The sequence below is a fragment of the Gigantopelta aegis genome, chromosome 9, assembly GCF_016097555.1.
Source record: "Gigantopelta aegis isolate Gae_Host chromosome 9, Gae_host_genome, whole genome shotgun sequence".
Lineage (NCBI taxonomy): Eukaryota > Metazoa > Mollusca > Gastropoda > Neomphalida > Peltospiridae > Gigantopelta > Gigantopelta aegis.
The window spans coordinates 55,723,607-55,744,103 of NC_054707.1; the positions used below are offsets into that span (position 1 = coordinate 55,723,607).

Genomic DNA, 20,497 nt, shown 5'->3' on the forward strand with positions numbered 1-20,497 from the left:
ACCATAACAAAAATGCTAATTTATGTATTATCTATTAAATCACATTACTATATTATACTTTGAAGTATGTGAAATAGAAACTACTGTCAAACACAGAACATAATATATGTAATGCATTATAAGCTAAAAATACAAATACATGTTTATGCATCTTCAAATAAATAGATTATGAAATGCCTAAAGAAAATTTATATTTTCACAATTTTAAAATTTTATTTCTACAGCAGCACTATACATTTCACTGGGTATTATTCACTATTAGACCTTAATACATAGAGCTTACTACCAGAGTGTTTTCCGGTATCGTCAATATCATATATTAGGAATCAAAATTGTATTATGCGAGCCACTGGCAAGAATAATTAATACATTATTTTTATTCCAAATATACGATATTAAAGATACTGAAACACATCATATAATCTCAATCTCAATACATGTTTTTCTAAACTGTATACACATCTTTAATTCCAATCAGCCATTAACCAATATTCAAATGATGTAAGAATATGTGACAGTGTGTCTTTTTGAATGGAAATGACATCAAACTCAAATGATATCATTTTGGATATCCTTACATAAAACTAAACCAGTGCTTCACATTTTTTGGTTTTCTGAATGCTGGTCAGCTTTCAGTGTGAAGTTGCTATTGAAATGTTTTTATTTCATGACTGCGAATACATCCGTCAGTCACAGAGTGTCACCATAGTACATTTGTTTAAATTTCAATAAAGGTAGTGCCTTGACCTTGATTAATTTACATCTAATTTGCTACTAATGTACTATTCTGTCTGTGGGATGGTGAAAAAATGTAGCGGGTTTCCTCTCTTATGACTGTCAAAAATGACCATATACTTGACAACCAAAAGCCGATGATTAATAAATCAATGTGCTCTAGTGGATTTGTTAAAAAAAAACACCTCTCTTTAGTATGCTACTAATGGAAAAATGGTGCAATGTGCTCTAGCAGTGTTGTTAAACAAAAGAAAAATGGTGCAATGTGCTCTAGCAGTGTTGTTAAACAAAAGAAAAATGGTGCAATGTGCTCTAGCAGTGTTGTTAAACAAAAGAAAAATGGTGCAATGTGCTCTAGCAGTGTTGTTAAACAAAAGAACCTTTAACTGTCTTTAGTGGTCAACTGTGATTACCCTGCCTTTAACCATATACCATAGCAAGTGTATTTAACTCTACATTCCCAACATTTAAACACAGCCATCAATGAAGCTGTCTCAAGACAGAACATTGCTAATAACATACCAGTGTTTGACAAATGTTTGAGGAAAGAAAGAAATGTTTTATTTAACGACACACTCAACACATTTTATTTACGGTTATATGTTGTCAGACATATGGTTAAGAACCACATAGATATTGAGAAAGGAAACCCGCTGCTGCCACTTCATGGGCTACGCTTTTCGATTAGCAGCAAGAGATCTTTTATATGCACCATCTCACAGACAGGGTAGCACATACCACGGCCTTTGATATACTAGTCATGGTGCACTGGCTGGAACGAGAAATAGCCCAATGGGCCCACCGACGGGGATCAACAAATGTTTGAGGAAGTCACTAGCCATCACAAAAGCTTTGGCTTGTACCCTATGTATTATAGTAATATAGTTGATAATTTCCACTAGTGCAGACCAAAAATTCACCAGCTGGGACTGAGGGCTAGTGGATTTTTCTAACCCTGCATCATGTAGTTGTGATATATGTTATATTAAATATTGTCATTTGTAACAGCTGAAACAATACATGTGTTTGGATTATCCAGCACCATTGTTATTTTTTACATTTTAGTTCACATTCTGAATTCCCAGTTCCACAAATCACGCTGGAACTCATGTCATTCTTAATTCACGTATTATGATTCACATTATTATGATTCAAACATTTAAAACAATTCATGTACTCAGTTCACAATATAATAGGCAACATAATGATTGTGCTTAAAATATAATAAATAAAAAGTAAATAATAATTCCAGGTCATTTGTAAGTTTAAAGGCTGAGACAAGAGTCAAATAAAATGTAGTCTAGTGACAAAATGCCACTTCAAACAGAACAGCTAAATCAACATGTAGTCTAGTGACAAAATGTTGCTTCAAACAGAACAGCTAAATCAACATGTAGTCTAGTGACAAAATGTTGCTTCAAACAGAACAGCTAAATCAACATGTAGTCTAGTGACAAAATGTTGCTTCAAACAGAACAGTTAATAAAATAACACAAAACAAAACAATATTTTATATAAATCAAATTCTAAAAAATATACATCTCATATGTATTAAAAATATGCTGTAGAATTTGACTAGTATCTAACGTACGTTTCTATACCTTGTACATATTAATCAACTTTCAAAACATTAAATATAAGAATTTTGATTGAACATTATACTAACAAACTAACCCATTTCATTGTATCTTTTAAAATAAATTAAGAAATTTACACAAACATTTTATGGTTAAGAGGAAATAACTCTTGTAAATAAATAATTAGCCATTAATGGGAAATAACTCCAATTTTGTAAACCAAGTTGAGTTCATTACCCTGTTTGGTTAACTACATGCGTTTCTTTAATCTCCTCAAGTTCTATATATCTTGATATATTAACATATTTTACCTCATCATAATAAACATTATTGTCATCATGCAAACTATATATAAACACTTTTTCAGGATTTCTAGACTACATATAAAAACAGTGACCATCACAATTTCCTTCTGTGTCCTTGCATTAATGGTTATTACCACCTTTAGGAGAATCTTAAAGACGTATTTTTGTAAGCGGTTTTAGGCAGTTTACTTGATAGACAGCGATAATGTGTCATTACAGATCTACGCCCATCAGAGAGTTATTGATCATCTCTGATTCTAACCAGCCTGTGGCTTAAGCTGATCCTTTCAGTCGTCATTGGCCACCATTTTGATATGTTTTTGAAAAGTGCAGCTGAATTACCAATTTTCAGAATGATGGCAAATTTAAAATGGCAAGAACAGTGGTATAACTGTTGAAAATAAAGCAGATTACAGCAGTTGCTCAAGCTAAATAGATTTAAAAAATAAAAATTAAATTTAAAATTAAGTGAAATAAATGTGTTTAAAATACACATTTTTGGTGCTCTATGATGAACATTCATAGGTGGAACTATAAACCAAGTTTCACTAATCTAGGACTTACAGTTTGTGAGAAAGGGATCTAAACATGAAACTTTAATACAAAAGTTGAAGCCGTCACCATTGCTTCCACCTTTGGAAAAGTAATACCTATACCAGACATCGAAATAAGTCGAGAACGGTCATTCATGTTATCAAGAGGTGACCACAGGTCAAGGAGGGTTCTTCATTTTCCACATGTACTCAACTAAGCTAAATTGTGATGAGTTATTTACATACACATACAGTATCAGTACAGTAAGAACAGTAATATGAATGAGTAACGAAGTATCAAGTGTGTCTGTGCAGGGATTTTACAGAATGAATGAATGAACGACACCCCAGCACAAAATACAAATTGGCTTTTGGGTGTAGTAATAATAATAATGGAAATACAAATGTATAGGTTACCAGGGCCCGTGCTTATAAAACTCAGATTCAATCTCAAGTAACGTCACACACAGACAACTTGTATGGCATTGTCATGACATTAGTGTCTTCGAGTCTAGACTCTAAAAGTTTTATAAGCACCAGGCCAGATCTGTATTTGGTGGTAACCTGTACACGAGTTATCAAACACATTGCTTATTTCGATGCCTGTATTTCTCACCTTTTTACCGCAATAAGACGAGACAATAAATAAAACTAAACCTAGGGCCTATCACAGGTGAACGTTTTTAATGCACACACTTAAATATATAATAATGTAATTATACCTTAAATAAGACAAATCGAAAAAGATACTTTGGATGTAAATAAATACAAAAAAAAAAAAGTGTTCTAGGAGACCAAATGAACCAGAGATTTGAAAACAACCAGCAACTAATTATTTTTTTCTTTATCAATTTAGAGACATACACAGCCAATTTAACACAAAGTAATTATTTCATTGCCAATAATTTTACCAGGGCTCACCCTGTACGTTGCCAAATTAGCCAAATGGTAATTTTTATACGAATTGGCTACAACCTTTAGTCTTTGCCGTAACTACATTTTAATCATTTGCAAGAAAATATTCTGAAAATTGGCTAAACCAAAATTCATTTCAGTGTGAACCCGGCTTTACCATCCTATATATATTCTATAATAGACTACAATGGAGACAAGTGTGTAATATGCAATACCCGTCTAAAAGATTTAACAATTGTTGAGTTCCATGTAATACTTAAAATATCATTAAAACTTTATCTCAGTACTGTACACTGCCATGACAAGCATTATACCATAGCCAGAAAGAAGTCCAAGATTCTGTAGTATGAATATCGTCACTGTTCCAAGCGATTTGTCGTTCGTAGTTTCGGCAGCATTCATTTCTGGCATCTAAAGAAAAATAAGAGAAGAAATTAACTATATGAAACTGTGTAACAGTTGTTTCATTATAAAAGCAATCTTGTTAATTTGTAGTGTTAAATTATTATTGAACACATGAAACAAATGGAAAATACGATCATGTAGTTTGTTTATAATAAAATAGTTAACTCAAAGTTACTTTTTCAGCCATCTTTGTCTGTTCGTGTAAAATAATAGTTTATTTAATGAATGGATGAGAGAGAAAAAAAGACTCCATCATATGCAGTCATTAGGAATAGAAAAAAATAGTAAAAGAACACCCTTGGTGGTGAAAATGTGTACCTTGTCCCAGGTAGAAATTTCCATCACTGAGGGTGTACTTTTTCTATACCATATGACCTCATAAGATAGGAGTCTTATAATAAAACATGCCCATTATAAATTTTACCATTCATTTATTAAAGCAAGCACATTATTTACATTAAAATCAATTGACTCATTTGTGAATAATATACAGTGTGATACAGAGAACAGACATTGTGATACCCAGCCCCATATAAAAGTATGAAAGAAAGACATGTTTTATTTAATGACACACTCAACACATTATATTTATGGTTAAGGACCACACAGATATTGAGAGGAAACCAGCTGTTGCCACTTAATGATCTACTCTTTCCGATTAGCAGCAAGAGATTTTTTATATGCACCATCCCAGACAGGGTAGTACATACCACAGCCTTTGATATACCAGTCGTGGTGCACTGGCTGGAATGAGAAATAGCCCAATGGGCCCACCGACGGGGATCGATCCCACACCGACCGCGCATTAAGCGAACACTGTACCACTGGGCTACGTCCCGCCCTATAAAAGGATGAAGATGCAGCATGTATGAATTCTCACCATATCTGCCAGTGATATGTAGAGGAACATTCCACCGGCCACTCCGAACACATAGTGATGAGCTCCAGTCATGTCCCCAAGTAGAATGCCAAACACCAGGCCCAGGAAACACATGCAGGCCGACAGGAAGTTGAATAGCAACGCCTTCTTCAGAGACATTCCAGAGTTGAGTAGGATGGCAAAATCTCCTGTAAGAAAACCATAATACATATTTTATAAGACATGAAAATGATGCGACTAATGTTTTATGGTTGCCTGGACTCCACTGGCAAGTAAAAATGATGTATGTCAGGAAAGTCAAAATCTTATCTTGTGTCATTTGTCTTAAAACGGTGAAAAATATAGTCTTAATGTCAAACTGTTTAGGAAATTACCGTTGTTCATTAATATACAAGAATTCTGTAGAATTAAATTCTTGCCTACCATAAAAAAATTGGTGTACTGTAATGAAAATCCCTTGTATTTTGTAAGCAACTGATATAAATGTGAAACTTTAATATTAAACTTGATGCAAAATTTGACACCATCATCAGTCAGAAAAGGCGAGACAATAATGGTCAATGTAAATAAATAAATAAAAAATAATAATACATTTTAAAATAAATAAATAAATTAATTAATTAATAAACAAATAAATAACCTACAAATGTTAAAAAAAAAAAGAACTTGTGTAATATTAAGGTGAGAAATGAAAGGAGGCATCTTGGGATTCTTTAAAGCTGTGTCAGACCTATAGATTAATAGAATCCATCACCGTTGTGAGGTATAGATAAGGCAATTCCAACCTGAGGGACAAAATGTTTTTTTTGTGAGGGCTGAGGTTTATAGTCCACCTTATGTAATGACATAAAAATGTAACAATAAATATAAAGTTAAAAATATTAATCTGTTTAAATATTTTTAAAACAATGATACAACATGAAATGGCAAACAGAATTTAAAAAAAACAATGAGTTATGACATCACCCGCATGTAGAAATCATCCAGCACGGGGGTGCTAGACAGATTTATCTAGCACCGTGCAAAAGCTGGCTAATTCAGTCCAGTGGACAAGAAGGCGTAAGATAAAGTGTACCGAGTTCATGAGGCAGTTCCTCACAGATGACGGCCATCGACACACTGATTCCAGTTAGAATGTTCTCCGTGAATGCCGCACCGATAGACAAACCATCGATGAAGTTGTGCAGACCGTCTCCAAATATGATCATCCACGCCACTGGCTTAATGGTTTTCTTTGTCTCACCCAACTCATACCTCACTTCCCCATTCATCATCTGGTTCTTTTCATTCTTCTGAAATCAAAAACACAACAGACTTACAGATGTGTGTACTTATATAAACAAAGGGCATTGTTCAATAAATTTGTATGTGTATCATTGGGCAATCATTTTTATATCAGTAAAACACGAACTGCAGGTGCCGCAAGCAAAATATTTGGTTTTGCTTAACCCATGGCTTGAAATTAACAACAGCACAAATGACAATTGCCGTCATTAAGATACAAATTGCTGTGGGTTGGGATCATCACCAATAGCACTTTTGTGCCACTGGATAAAAATTTCTGACATCAGTAAACCTCCTCAACAATAGCATAATGAATATACCTAGTGTACATTATCTGCCAGTATTTAAAAGTTGTACATTTGAAAATATGTCTACATCAGTACATGCAACAAAATAACCTTTCATTATTTGCTGTAAAAGTCACCTTTTAAAAAATTGCCATAGGCAGGCTCAAAATTGCTGTCGGTGGGACATTTTACCCATGGCAATTTTGTTTTTTAAATGCCATAGGTTCAAGCCCTGATAACCCATAAGTGGGTTACATAAATTTTCAAATCTCAGAGGCCTGCATATCAACAGCATATATTACATGGAATACAAAAAAATAAAATTTAAAATTATTTTCAGTTCTTAGAAGCCTGACATGACCACTGCATAATCAATGATGGCTGAATTTTTGTAATTCATAAAATAAAAAACTTACACAAGATGTCCTTTCTTCTTCCAACATCTTCTGATTGCTCCTGCTGCCGATAGCATCGATGGAGTCATCACTGTTATCCTCCAGCAGCTCCTGTCCCGTGCACATTGAGATGTTCCGCGGCATGCTGTTCGGTTCCTTGTAGATTTTAGCGTTCTCCCCCTCCGGAGTTTTCTTCTTCACCGAGCAAATAACATTCATCAACCCATCAGAACCATCATCCATGTTGTCTTGTATATGACCTTTCTTCATTTTACGCTGTGAATACAAATTTTAAAATATTCCTAAGATGATGAGAACCATCATCCAAATTGTCTTGTATATGTATATAACACTTTTTCAATTTACCATATGAATAAAAAAAATTAAATATCCCATAGATGATCCAAACCATTATTTAAATTGTTTTGTATATGACCTTTTTTTTTTCAGTTCACACTGTGAATACAAATTACAATATTCAAAGATTATCAGAACCATTATCCAAATTGTCTAGCATATATGACCTTTTTGCAGTTTACCTGTATAAATCCCACAGATGATGGTAACTATCATCCTAATTGTCTTGTATATGACCTTTTTCAATTTACCAAGTGAATACCAATTAACATATCCTAGAGATGATAAGAACCATTATCCAAATTGTCAAGTATATGACCTTTCTTCAGTTACCTTGTGAATACAAATTAAAATATTCCAGATATGATCAGAACTATCATACTAATTGTCTTGTATATGTCCGTTTTTGAATACAAATTAAAATATCTCAGAGATTATCTGAACCATCATTCATATTGTCTTGTATATGACCTTTTTTTTCAGTCTACCATATGAATGCAAATTAAAATATTCATGAAATTATCTGACCTATCATACTTGTATTTGACCGTTATTCAGTTTATGCTGTGAATACAAATTAAAATATTCAAGAGATGACCAGAACTATCATACTAATGGTCATGTATAGAATCTTTCTTCAGTTATCCTGTAAATACTTAAAATACAAATTCTTTTTTATTTGCTCAGACCATATACATGGTACATGAGGTAAGAAATGTGAGAATACATTTTTGGAGTTTGTGTTTATAAAATATATAGAGATGATCACTTGGGATATTTTTAGCGGGAGGCCAAAGCATCGGTTACCAGGTAAACATTTTTAAGAGTTGTGGGTAGGTAGCTGCAGGCTTCTTAAAGGGGCGTTCTCATTACGCGATTAGTTGCACCAACTTGTCGCATGCGATCAAATCGTACTGTGAGAACCCCTAAATCGGAACAACTTTAGTCTTATAGGCTTCGATGTCTGTAGGGCCGTCAAATTGTATGCAACGTCAGTGTGACGAATCGCATAATGAGAACAGTACTGCTTAACAAAGGACTCAGACACTATTTTAACATACATAATATGAATATATCTGTGTGTGTGTGTGTGTGTGTGTGTGTGTGTGTGTGTGTGTGGGCGTGTGTGTGTTCGTGTGTGTAATGTATATATACTCTTCAAAAAAAGAAACGCAAAAGGGTACAAATGGGTTATAACCCCGATTTTATGTTTCCTACCGGTTCATGCTTTGTGAATATAAGGTCATTGCATGTCCCAAACACATTCCCACGGTTACATTCGATAAAACGCAGCTACTGTACAATAAAGTTCCAAAATGTGAATATTCGCAAAAACGCAGCCACGTGCAAACCACGTCACCACTGCACGTGCGTTGTCTGCACGTGCAACATGAACACCGACAGTATAAAAGTGCAGGGTGTTCGCTTGCCTGGCCTCTGTATCTGGCCGACAGTCGACAATCCAGGACATGCCACGTCTCAGTGAACCGCAGAGAAACAATGCCATCGGCCGACTAGACGCAGGCGAATCCAGAACGGCCGTTGCCAGGGCATTCCATGTGTCCCCAAGCACCATCTCCAGACTGTGGGACCGTTACCAGCAACATGGATCAACACGTGACCTCTCTAGATCCGGTCGACCACGGGTCACTACCCCCGGGCAGGACCGCTACATCCGGGTACGCCACCTTCGGGAACGATTGACTACTGCCACCTCCACAGCTGCAGCAATACCAGGTTTGCGCAGGATATCCGACCAGACCGTACGGAACCGCCTACGTGAGGTAGGAATTCGTGCCAGACGTCCAGTTCGAGGTGTCATCTTAACACCACAACACCGTCGACTCCGACTGCAGTGGTGCCAGATTCATCGACAATGGCCTCAACTGCGATGGAGACAGGTGTGGTTCAGTGACGAGTCCCGATTTCTGCTCCGACGTCATGATGGAAGATGTCGCGTGTATAGGCGTCGTGGTGAACGTTATGCGGCAAACTGCGTGCAGGAAGTGGACAGATTCGGCGGGGGTAGTGTCATGGTGTGGGCAGCCATCTCACACACTGGCAGAACTGACCTGGTCCACGTGCAGGGCAACCTGAATGCACAGGGCTACATTGACCAGATCCTCCGGCCACACATCGTTCCAGTTATGGCCAACGCCAACGCAGTGTTTCAACATGACAACGCCAGGCCTCACACAGCACGTCTCACAACGGCTTTCCTACAGAACAACAACATTAATGTCCTTCCTTGGCCATCGATATCACCGGATTTGAACCCAATTGAGCATCTATGGGACGAGTTGGACCGACGCCTCCGACAGCGACAACCACAGCCCCAGACCCTGCCCAGCCCCAGACCCTGCCCGAGCTGGCAGCAGCCTTGCAGGCCGAGTGGGCCACCATCCCCCGGGACGTCATCCGTACTCTGGTTGCTTCAATGGGCAGGCGGTGCCAGGCAGTTGTCAACACACGCGGAGGCCACACCCGGTATTGACTCCAGATGACCTTGACCTTGGTGGTGTGTCCTATCACTTACTCACAATGGACTAGAGTGAATTGTGAACAATCCTGCAACATTTGGTAATTATCGGACTCACCATTCAATAATTAAATCAGTTCTCCAAATGTTACGACAATGTGGTTTTGCGTTTCTTCTTTTGAAGAGTATATATGGAGTTGGTGTTGTTAGTTAACTGTTATAAATCCTTATAAAAGGAGACACCAGTGACATGTAAATAATTGTATTATTTAACTTCCCTTACCCGCAAGCAAATTAGTTACTGAGTTAGCCATGGCCGTGACTACAAAAAACAGTTCTAATCGAACACATACAGAACTTTTATTTCTTATTTTCTTTCTTTCAATAATATAAATTTGTGTTTAAACTGAATAAATATGTCACTATCATGATTATGTAACTATGTATTATGAAAAAGGCCTAGTAATAAATTGAAAAATCCATTTGTTTTTCAAAAGCAAAACAAAATAATTAAAAATTAAAAAATAATAAATCAATAAATCACAATTCATTGACATTTTATCAGCTATTTAGATATTCAATTAAGTGCACATGAATGCAAATTTTCTATCACACTACAATGTAACTAGAAGACAGAACTAAATATTTTTAGTTAACAGTGCTGCATGCAAAGTGCTAAGCAAAACAGTCATCTCCATGTCCACAGTATTGGATACATTGTTTAATACAGATATATTATGGAGAAAGTTTACAAATGCAAGCCAGAAAAAGTAATAAGCAAGAAATTGTTACAATTGACAAACAAAACATATACACAGTATGACATTTTAGTTAGTAATTATTTTCGGCTACTGGCTGTCAAACATTTGGTAATGTTTACATATAGTCTTACAGAGGAAACCCTCTACATTTTTCCATTAGTAGCAAAGGATCTTTTATATGCACATATGTGACATACCACAGATTTTGCTATACCAGTCGTGGTGCACTGGATGGAATAAGAAATAGCCCAATGGGCCCATGAACGAGGATCAATCTCAGATCAACTGCAAATCAAGTGAGTGCTTTACCACTGGGCTATGTCCCGTCCCTCATTTGCAGGAGGATTAATTAAAGTACCTCCCGGATTACATTCATTTCTTGCACATGTGCCATATGGTAATCTGAAGGACAAAACATTATATACGAGTTATTGGTCGAATCACTCTGATACAGATTTTAGTATGTGTATCAGAATATGGATTTACACACAAAATAAAATGACAGCTGTAATTTCTAAATAGTAAAAATTTACTCGCATGAATAATACTCGTTATACAGTAATCAGATCTTACAGTACCACTAGATAATGTGAGAGAAAAAGAAATTACACCGTAAAACTGTTTTACATCAAGTGTACTATGAACACTATGTTTAGGGGTCGAACAAATACACAAGATCATGTGTTAAATAATCACACAAGAGTATAAATAGCCTATGTATACCCGACGGATAAATATAGCATACTAAGGTTGAGTGGTCATTAGAAGTATTAGTGGTTATACTGTGGTTAGTAATTAGATAGTATTCTTCATCAATTATACCATAGAAATTCCAGGTGTGTGACTGCTGCTCTGCAAATAAAGTTAAAGTTAAACTTTGTTTTGTTGAACAAAACCACTAGAGCACATGATTTGTTAATCATCAGCTGTTGGAAGGAAGAAAATGTTTTATTTAACGATGCACTCAACACATTTTATTTACGGTTATCTGGCATCAGACATATGGTTAAGGATGAACACAGATATTGAGAGGAGAAACCAGCTGTCGCCACTTCATGGGCTACTCTTTTCGATTAGCAGCAAGGGATCTTTTATATGCACCATCTCACAGACAGGACAGCACATACAATGGAAGTTGTTTATCCTGGTGAACACACCACAGGTGCATAGTTCTAATAATTGAAATATTTTTTTAAAGTTCATATACTTCAACAATTGTATAATTGGAAGTTGATCAGATGGTACAAACTGAATGCAACCAATGACTGATCATGAAATTCCAACCGATATCCAACACTAGTCATTTGTAGTTCAAAAAGTTGTCACGGGCAGTGCTTCAAAGTTATGATGGAGATATTAGAAGTGATGATGCCAATGTTTGGCAATGAACATTAAAACTTCTATTTCACAAATATAAGCTGATCATTCTGTCCCCTGTAACATACAGTATATACCGGATATAAAAAAAAAAAACATTTTAATTTTAAAAATAAAAAATTACTTTAGTGTCAAACCTGACCCACCTAAAGTACTAAAAGGTTGGGGTTTTTTTTAAGAGAGGTGGTTGCTCAACACAGGTCAGATTGCTTTGTTATATTTATTAGATAATTTGGGAGATATATTTGATAGCCTCTTACAAGCATCTGGCTGCATGAGCATGGTTGTCTGTGTATGCATATTAATTGCATATTCTGGTTGTAATTTGGCATTGTTAAAATTTTTACAAAACTATTCTTCCAATATCAAGTATATCACTGGTGGGGGGGGGGGGGGGCGGGCGCACGCGGATACTGGAGCGTGAGAACGACCCTCATTTTAGCTAATGTTTTTAATTAATTCTTAATGTTGTTTACTACAAAAATTAACACTTGTAAAAAACATTCTGGTACAGACAATGTCAATAGTTAAAGTTAGTCTGTTTTTGTTTAACGACATCACTAGAGCACATTCATTTATTAATCATCGGCTATTGGATATCAAACATTTGTTCATTTTTAGACATAGTTTTGGAGAGAAAACAGGCTACACTTTTCCACTAATATAGCAAGGAATTTTTTATATGCACCATCCCACAGACAGGCTAGCACATAGCACGGCCTTTGATATGCCCACTATGGGCCCACTAACGGGGATTAATCCCAGAACGATCACACATCAGACAAGCACTTTACCAATTATGTCAATAGAGAACATACTATATGTAGTTCATGCATGCAAGCAAAATAATTTCCACCAACATGCAACATGTAAAAAAGAAAAGAAAACAAAACAAAGAACTCACCTCTCTCCAAGTGACGAGGATGCGCATGATGCGCTCGGTCAGATAGAAGAGATAGATTCCTCCCATGATGGCCGTAGCCTTCCAAATGTAGCCCATGTGGTCATCCTGACCAACCAGACCAAATGCCTGTTTAAAAATAACAACATTTCAAACATATAAACTGTTAAAGACTGCTTTCATGGGAAATAATCAAATTTTTACCAAAATGTTTAACAGAAATTAATACATGTAAACTAAACAGTATTTGGATTCAAGTTGGTTTCTACAGCTGTGGTGAAGTGCAATCCATTGCTGCTAATCAGTAATACCTAGTACCTGTGTAGATGTAATTTACAACTGTACTGGAATCTCTAAACCAATAAGCAGGGGCGGCAGAGTGTAAAAAATAGTGGTACGACTTGAGGTTGCCAGAGGCAACTGTGCCGAATGTCCGAAGGATGCGAGCATTTTAGTGGATATACTAAATTTTTAAAAAGTGGTACGGCCATGGCCATACAGTCTGTACCGCTCCTGAATAAGTGATGCAGTTACACTATGTTAAATACCTAAAACTTACTTAAAATACAGGCTTCAGACAATTGCAAGAATCATGATTTCATGTGTTTTCTATGCAGAATACTCACACAATTCTAGTTTTGTGTAATAAGTTTTTTCAAATGTGAATTACCTTTAAGACATCATATACACAGTTGTAATAGGTTATGTACAATGAAATGGATTACCTTAAATATTTTAGGCTTAACTCATAGATGGTCCTGGACTCGAGAATTAGAACGCTTTTTGTCATATGGAAAATACTCACATATGGCAGGTTTGAGCCAGCTGTGTGTAAACCCATACCTTTAGCAGCATATAAACAAAAAGGTGAAAAACAAAAAGGTGAAGAAAAAAAACAATTATCCCTTCAACCAAAATCAAACAATTTTTATCTAGTGGCGAAAACTGGCATCGGTGAAGCACCTGACTTACAGCAATTCGTATCACTGCCAAGGCAATTCATATCACTGCCATGGCAATTCATATCCACTGCTATGGCAATTCATATCACTGCCATGGCAATTCATATCCACTGCTATGGCAATTCGTATCACTGCCAAGGCAATTCATATCACTGCCATGGCAATTCATATCACTGCCATGGCAATTCATATCACTGCCAAGGCAATTCATATCCACTGCCATGGCAATTCATATCCACTGCCAAGGCAATTCATATCACTGCCATGGCAATTCATATCCATTGCTATGGCAATTCATATCACTGCCAAGGCAATTCATATCCACTGCTATGGCAATTCATATCACTGTTATGGCAATTCATATCCACTGATATGGCAATTCATATCACTGTTATGGCAATTCATATCCACTGCCAAAGCAATTCATATCACTTACATGGCAATTCATATCCACTGCCAAAGCAATTCATATCACTTACATGGCAATTCATATCACTGCCAAGGCAATTCATATCACTGCCAAAGCAATTCATATCACTTACATGGCAATTCATATCCACTGCCATGGCAATTCATATCACTTACATGGCAATTCATATCCACTGCTATGGCAATTCATATCACTGTTATGGCAATTCATATCCACTGCCATGGCAATTCATATCACTGCCAAGGCAATTCATATCACTGCCAAAGCAATTCATATCACTTACATGGCAATTCATATCCACTGCCATGGCAATTCATATCACTTACATGGCAATTCATATCCACTGCTATGGCAATTCATATCACTGTTATGGCAATTCATATCCACTGCTATGGCAATTCATATCACTGTTATGGCAATTCATATCCACTGCCAAAGCAATTCATATCACTTACATGGCAATTCATATCCACTGCCAAAGCAATTCATATCACTTACATGGCAATTCATATCACTGCCAAGGCAATTCATATCCACTGCTATGGCAATTCATATCACTGCCAAGGCAATTCATATCACTGTTATGGCAATTCATATCACTGTTATGGCAATTCATATCCACTGCCAAAGCAATTCATATCACTTACATGGCAATTCATATCACTGTTATGGCAATTCATATCCACTGCTATGGCAATTCATCACTTCTATGGCAATTCATATCCACTGCTATGGCAATTCATATCACTGTTATGGCAATTCATATCCACTGCCAAGGCAATTCATATCACTTACATGGCAATTCATATCCACTGCTATGGCAATTCATATCCACTGCTATGGCAATTCATATCACTGCTATGGCAATTCATATCACTGTTATGGCAATTGCTGTCAGTACTGCCATTAAGTTCTATAGCTATGGTTTATGTTACATTCCCTGGGCCAGTTCCACGAAGTGATCTTAGCAATAAGATCACCTTCAATGCATGACTACCTTATGCACTTAAGGTGATCTTAGCATTAAGATTGTTTGGTGGAATGGGGCCCTGAAATGCAAACCTGAAGTACTGACTAACAGCAGATCATATCACTGCTATGGCAACTGCCACCGGTGCTGCCATTAACTTTGAACCTGAAATAGTGATTTACCTCTGGTATAAGAAACAAGAGTCCACTTCCAGCCAGACTGCCCACAGCTAGCGCCACCATGTAGACAAGGACGAGACGATAGATGGATCTCTTCATACACGGCAAGACGATCACCCCAATCAGGGAACACAGGCTGATCACCGTCACAAACAGAAAACCAAAACCCCACACTGAAAAAGCAACAACACTGATAGATAATCACCCAATCAGTGAACACGCGACAATTAATGTCACAAACAGAAAACCAAAACTCCACACTGGTATATCAAAGGCTGTGGTATTTGCTATCCTGTCTTTGGGATGGTGCATATAAAAGATCCCCTGCCACTAATAGAAAACAATGTAGCAGGGGCCTAATTCACTAAACTCTCGCAACTTTGCGATCTCGCAGTGCAATGCTAAAAGACTTGCAAAGAGGATTCTTTCTTGTCTAAGAGAGCTTTGTGAATTAGGCCCCAGGTTTCCTCTCTTGAGACTATATGTCAGAATTTGCCAAATGACTGACAGCCAATAGCCAATGATTAATAAATTTGTGTGGTCTAGTGGTGTCGTTAAACAAAACAAACTTAAAAAAAAAAAACTACAATGAAAAAATAACAAACATTCGATGAATATACAATGATCACTGCCAAAAACAGAAAATCAAACCCCACCCTGAAAAAAAAGAACATTAATAGATGATTACATTTATAGAGACTAAGCTTGGTTTAGTGGCAATCTAATTAAAATTAGCTCCACAATTACATGTGGACCTAACACCAGCCAGTTGGATCTCATGTCCACCAATCAAAACCTTACTTGCAGAATCCTGCCAGTGATTTAAAAATAATTTGAAAACATTCTGAATTATCCTGAGGGTATACGACATGTTTCGTGTGAATTACGAATGCCTTAAAACATGTTTTATTTTATAAAATAAATAATTTGTAATGTAAAATTGAAGACTGATAACCCACCCCGTATGTATTGGTATGGTTCGCTGTACTGCGGCCACTAAAATAGACTCGCCCGATATTTTTAGAATTTGTATGCTCCCAAATAACATTATAAAAAGCGAAGTGTGATTGGTCAATATTTAAATTATTATTTACAGACGAAATGTTACCTGGACGTTGGGGACTATGCAGTGTTGTTAGTTTTAAATCACTGGCAGGATTCTGCAAGTAAGGTTTTGATTGGTGGACATGAGCTCCAACTGGCTGGTGTTAGATCCACATGTAATTGTGGAGCTAATTTTAATTAGATTGTGTTAGTGGCCACTGTAACATGTTTCAATCTAATAAGTAGAGTCTTTTTAACAAATACAATTACGTATTATTTACATTTGATATTTAGAATAGGTCTATCCAGATTCTGGTTCTCCTAATATTTATAGTACTTAGCTCAAACATCATTTCACTTTGTCACAGATAAAAAAAAAACATTTCAAATGTATGGAAATATTGGGAGGTAAAGATCCAGTTTGGGTAAATACAAAACTATTTTCATAACTTAAATTTAAACAATGTGTGGAAACATCTTGATAACTAAATGTAATTACATGTATGCAGAATTTGTTTTAGATACCCGAAGATGAAACCAAATCCTCTCTAAATCAGAATTCCATCTAAACTGGATCCTATCTAAATCAGAATTCTTTCTAAACCAGACCCTATCTAAATCAGAATTTGCTCTAAACTGGATCCTCTCTAAATTAGAATTCCCTCTAAACCAGACCCTATCTAAACCTGAATTCCATCCAAACTGGATCCTCTCTAAATCAGAATTCCCTCTAAACCAGACCCTATCTAAACCAGAATTCCATCTAAACTGGATCCTCTCTAAATCAGAATTCTCTCTAAACCAGACCCTATCTAAACCAGAATTCCATCTAAACTGGATCCTCTCTAAATCAGAATTCCCTCTAAACCAGACCCTATCTAAACCAGAATTCCATCTAAACTGGATCCTCTCTAAATCAGAATTCCATCTAAACTGAATCCTATCTAAATCAGAATTCCATCTAAACTGAATCCTATCTAAATCAGAATTCCATCTAAACTGGATCTTATCTAAACCAGAATTACATCTAAACTGGATGTTTTTCACGCTCTTTTTTTAAATATAATATCAGTACCTCTCTTTCTGGATACTGCTTAAAACCAGACTTTTTACTGGTCCTGTGTGTGTGTCCTGTTTACAGGGTTTTCACTACAGTTTTAATCCGAGTTACTCTGAGTTACTCTGTCAAGTATAACCTCTGTAATTATACAATGTATTATACAATGAACATGCACCTGCGAGTGGCTGTGGTCGAACCCTTCCCTCATCATGACTAGTGTTGTTAGATTTAGTTTGACCACAGTCAGTTTTCATCATGGAGTACAACAGAGCGGGAGATAACTCTTGTACATCTTGAAACGTCAGCTCGTGAGACAGGGCAAACGAGTACAGCTGGAATATATCTCTCGCGCTGATACACTGAAAATAAAATAAGTCTTCATTAGACTTCAAATTATACTCATATATACCAGTAGATATATACATGTACATTTATATGACATTGCTTTTTTAATACATGTATCTGGATTCATATTTGTACCTAAGGTTTCCACTTCATCAATGAATGAATGATTGTTTATGCAAAAAACACATTGGCCATTGGACCTACTCCATTACCCATCAGATAAATTTAAAGATGAATGTCTAAGAACTATGTGCTATACTTTAACCATTTATCATTCTGAAATATTCTTTTACTTTATAACTTACCTATAATATCCATGTCATAAACCCATTTGATATTTACCATTAATATTTATTAACTCAGTTAATGTTTTGCTGTCAATGGGTCATTTGTTTACAGCCAACAAGACTTGTATACCTGAGCAAAACTATTTGACGAAATTTAATTGAAGTTTGTGATGTCAAACTACATTTGTGCTAATCACGATGACATCATATTACTGGTACGGCAACTTCAGAAGTTTGATTTACTAAAGATTGAATTAAAATATTATTTTAGAAGCGTTATACGATAAATAGAATTCACTACTCATGTTTTTTAATCTGTAAAGTATCAACCTCGTCAACTTAATTAATATTTGTCTCGGCAGAGCTTTGACAAATATCAATGAGCATAGATTTGGTTAATATTTTCCATATTAAAAAAAAAAGAAAAAAAGAAGAAAAAAAGAGTTTGTTTTGTTTAATGACACCACTAGAGCACATTGATTTATTAATTATTGGCTATTGGATCTTAAACATTTGGTTAATTTTGACATAGTCTTAAAGATATATGTTTCCATTAGTAGCAAGGGATCTCTTACTGCACCATCCCACAGACAGGATAGCACATACCACAGTCTATGATATACCAATCATAGTGTACTGGCTGGAATGATAGCCCACTGGGCCTACCGGCATCCATATTAAAAAACAGTTGTGACGAATCCTCTATAAAGTATACATGTATTCACTTTCCTGCAGATAGCAAAGAACATATCACAGTATTTCTCCAGTTTAGAGCACTGGTTGTGATGCGGGACCCAACTAGATCCACCGGTTGTGATGCGGGATCCAACTAGATCCACCGGTTGTGATGCGGGACCCAACTAGATCCACTGGTTGTGATGCGGGACCCAACTAGATCCACCGCTTGTGATGCGGGACCCAACTAGATCCACTGGTTGTGATGCGGTACCAAACTAGATCCACTGGTTGGGTTCAATCCCAGTCTGTCAATTTAGCAGGATTCTGCCTTTCCCAAATTTTGGGTTAGAAGCATAAAACTATGAGATGTAATCCCAAAATATCTAGTTTACATCATTTTTATCATTAAATATAGAATATTAAAGGTAGAGTGCTTGCCTGAGGTGTTTGAAGGAAAGAAAGAAAGAAATGTTTTATTTAACGACGCACTCAACACATTTTATTTACGGTTATATGGTGTCAGACATATGGTTAACCTTCTGACTACTGGATTAATTTTTAACAAAAAACACGTTGAGTGGGTACAAGCTTATAACTTTTACTCACATATATTCACTAATCTTTTTTATATATACATAAAATAAAGTTTGTATTGAATCTGTATTATTTTCGTCGGGTTTTCCAATTTTTATGATATTTTAGATCAGTTGTTGATTAAAATTAGGCAAAAAATAGAAAAGGTTGCATTTACTTATGGGCAGTTGTGGCCATATGTCCATTATTTATGTCCATTATTCCCAATAACTGTGTTTTTTGTAAACGGAACTATGATTCATATCGCAATATTTGATGATTTTCGTTGTTGGTAAGGCAATCAAATTTATTATGAAATTAGCTATCACAATCAGCTATTGATTCCTCAAAATGACTGCGACATTCTGCCAGTGTTATCTAGCGAAAATACTTGCCGACAGGTATTTTCCATTTAAAAACAAAAAACTAAAGCTGCCATACTCTTAGTTAATCTATTTCCGGTGTGTTGTTGTCATTTTCGGTAAGTGCAGTGTGCAAAATGGCGGGAAATATGAATTGGGGAATGCACTTTATACAGTGACTTGCGTGACGTTGGGCGAGATATCTCGCTTGCAGTAGTCAGAAGGTTAAGGACCACACAGATATTGAGAGGAAACCCACTGTCGCCACTTCAAGGGCTACTCTTTCCGATTAGCAACAAGGGATCTTTTATATGCACTAACCCACAGACAGTCACAGGGTAGTACATACCATGGCCTTTGATATACCAGTCATGGTGTACTGGCTGGAACGAGAAATAGCCCAATGGGCCCACCGA

General features: G+C 36.2%; 1 protein-coding gene across 2 annotated transcripts in view; it reads right to left on the minus strand.

Annotated features, from left to right (window-relative positions):
- Positions 1-1,427: 1,427 nt before the first annotated feature.
- The window catches only part of LOC121381231 (metal cation symporter ZIP14-like), a 34,155-nt gene continuing 15,085 nt past the window's right edge, over positions 1,428-20,497 (minus strand). Inside the window, exons 2-9 of one of the 2 annotated variants that reach the window (XM_041510449.1) lie at positions 18,012-18,195; positions 15,736-15,905; positions 13,195-13,320; positions 11,736-11,765; positions 7,338-7,592; positions 6,426-6,642; positions 5,351-5,538; positions 1,428-4,476 (exon numbers count right to left, since the gene is read on the minus strand). In XM_041510449.1, the coding sequence (XP_041366383.1) occupies positions 4,333-4,476; positions 5,351-5,538; positions 6,426-6,642; positions 7,338-7,592; positions 11,736-11,765; positions 13,195-13,320; positions 15,736-15,905; positions 18,012-18,195 (1,314 nt within the window). In that variant the 3' untranslated portion in view covers positions 1,428-4,332. The remainder of the gene's footprint in view (positions 4,477-5,350; positions 5,539-6,425; positions 6,643-7,337; positions 7,593-11,735; positions 11,766-13,194; positions 13,321-15,735; positions 15,906-18,011; positions 18,196-20,497) is intronic. The other variant, XM_041510450.1, reaches the window with a different exon arrangement.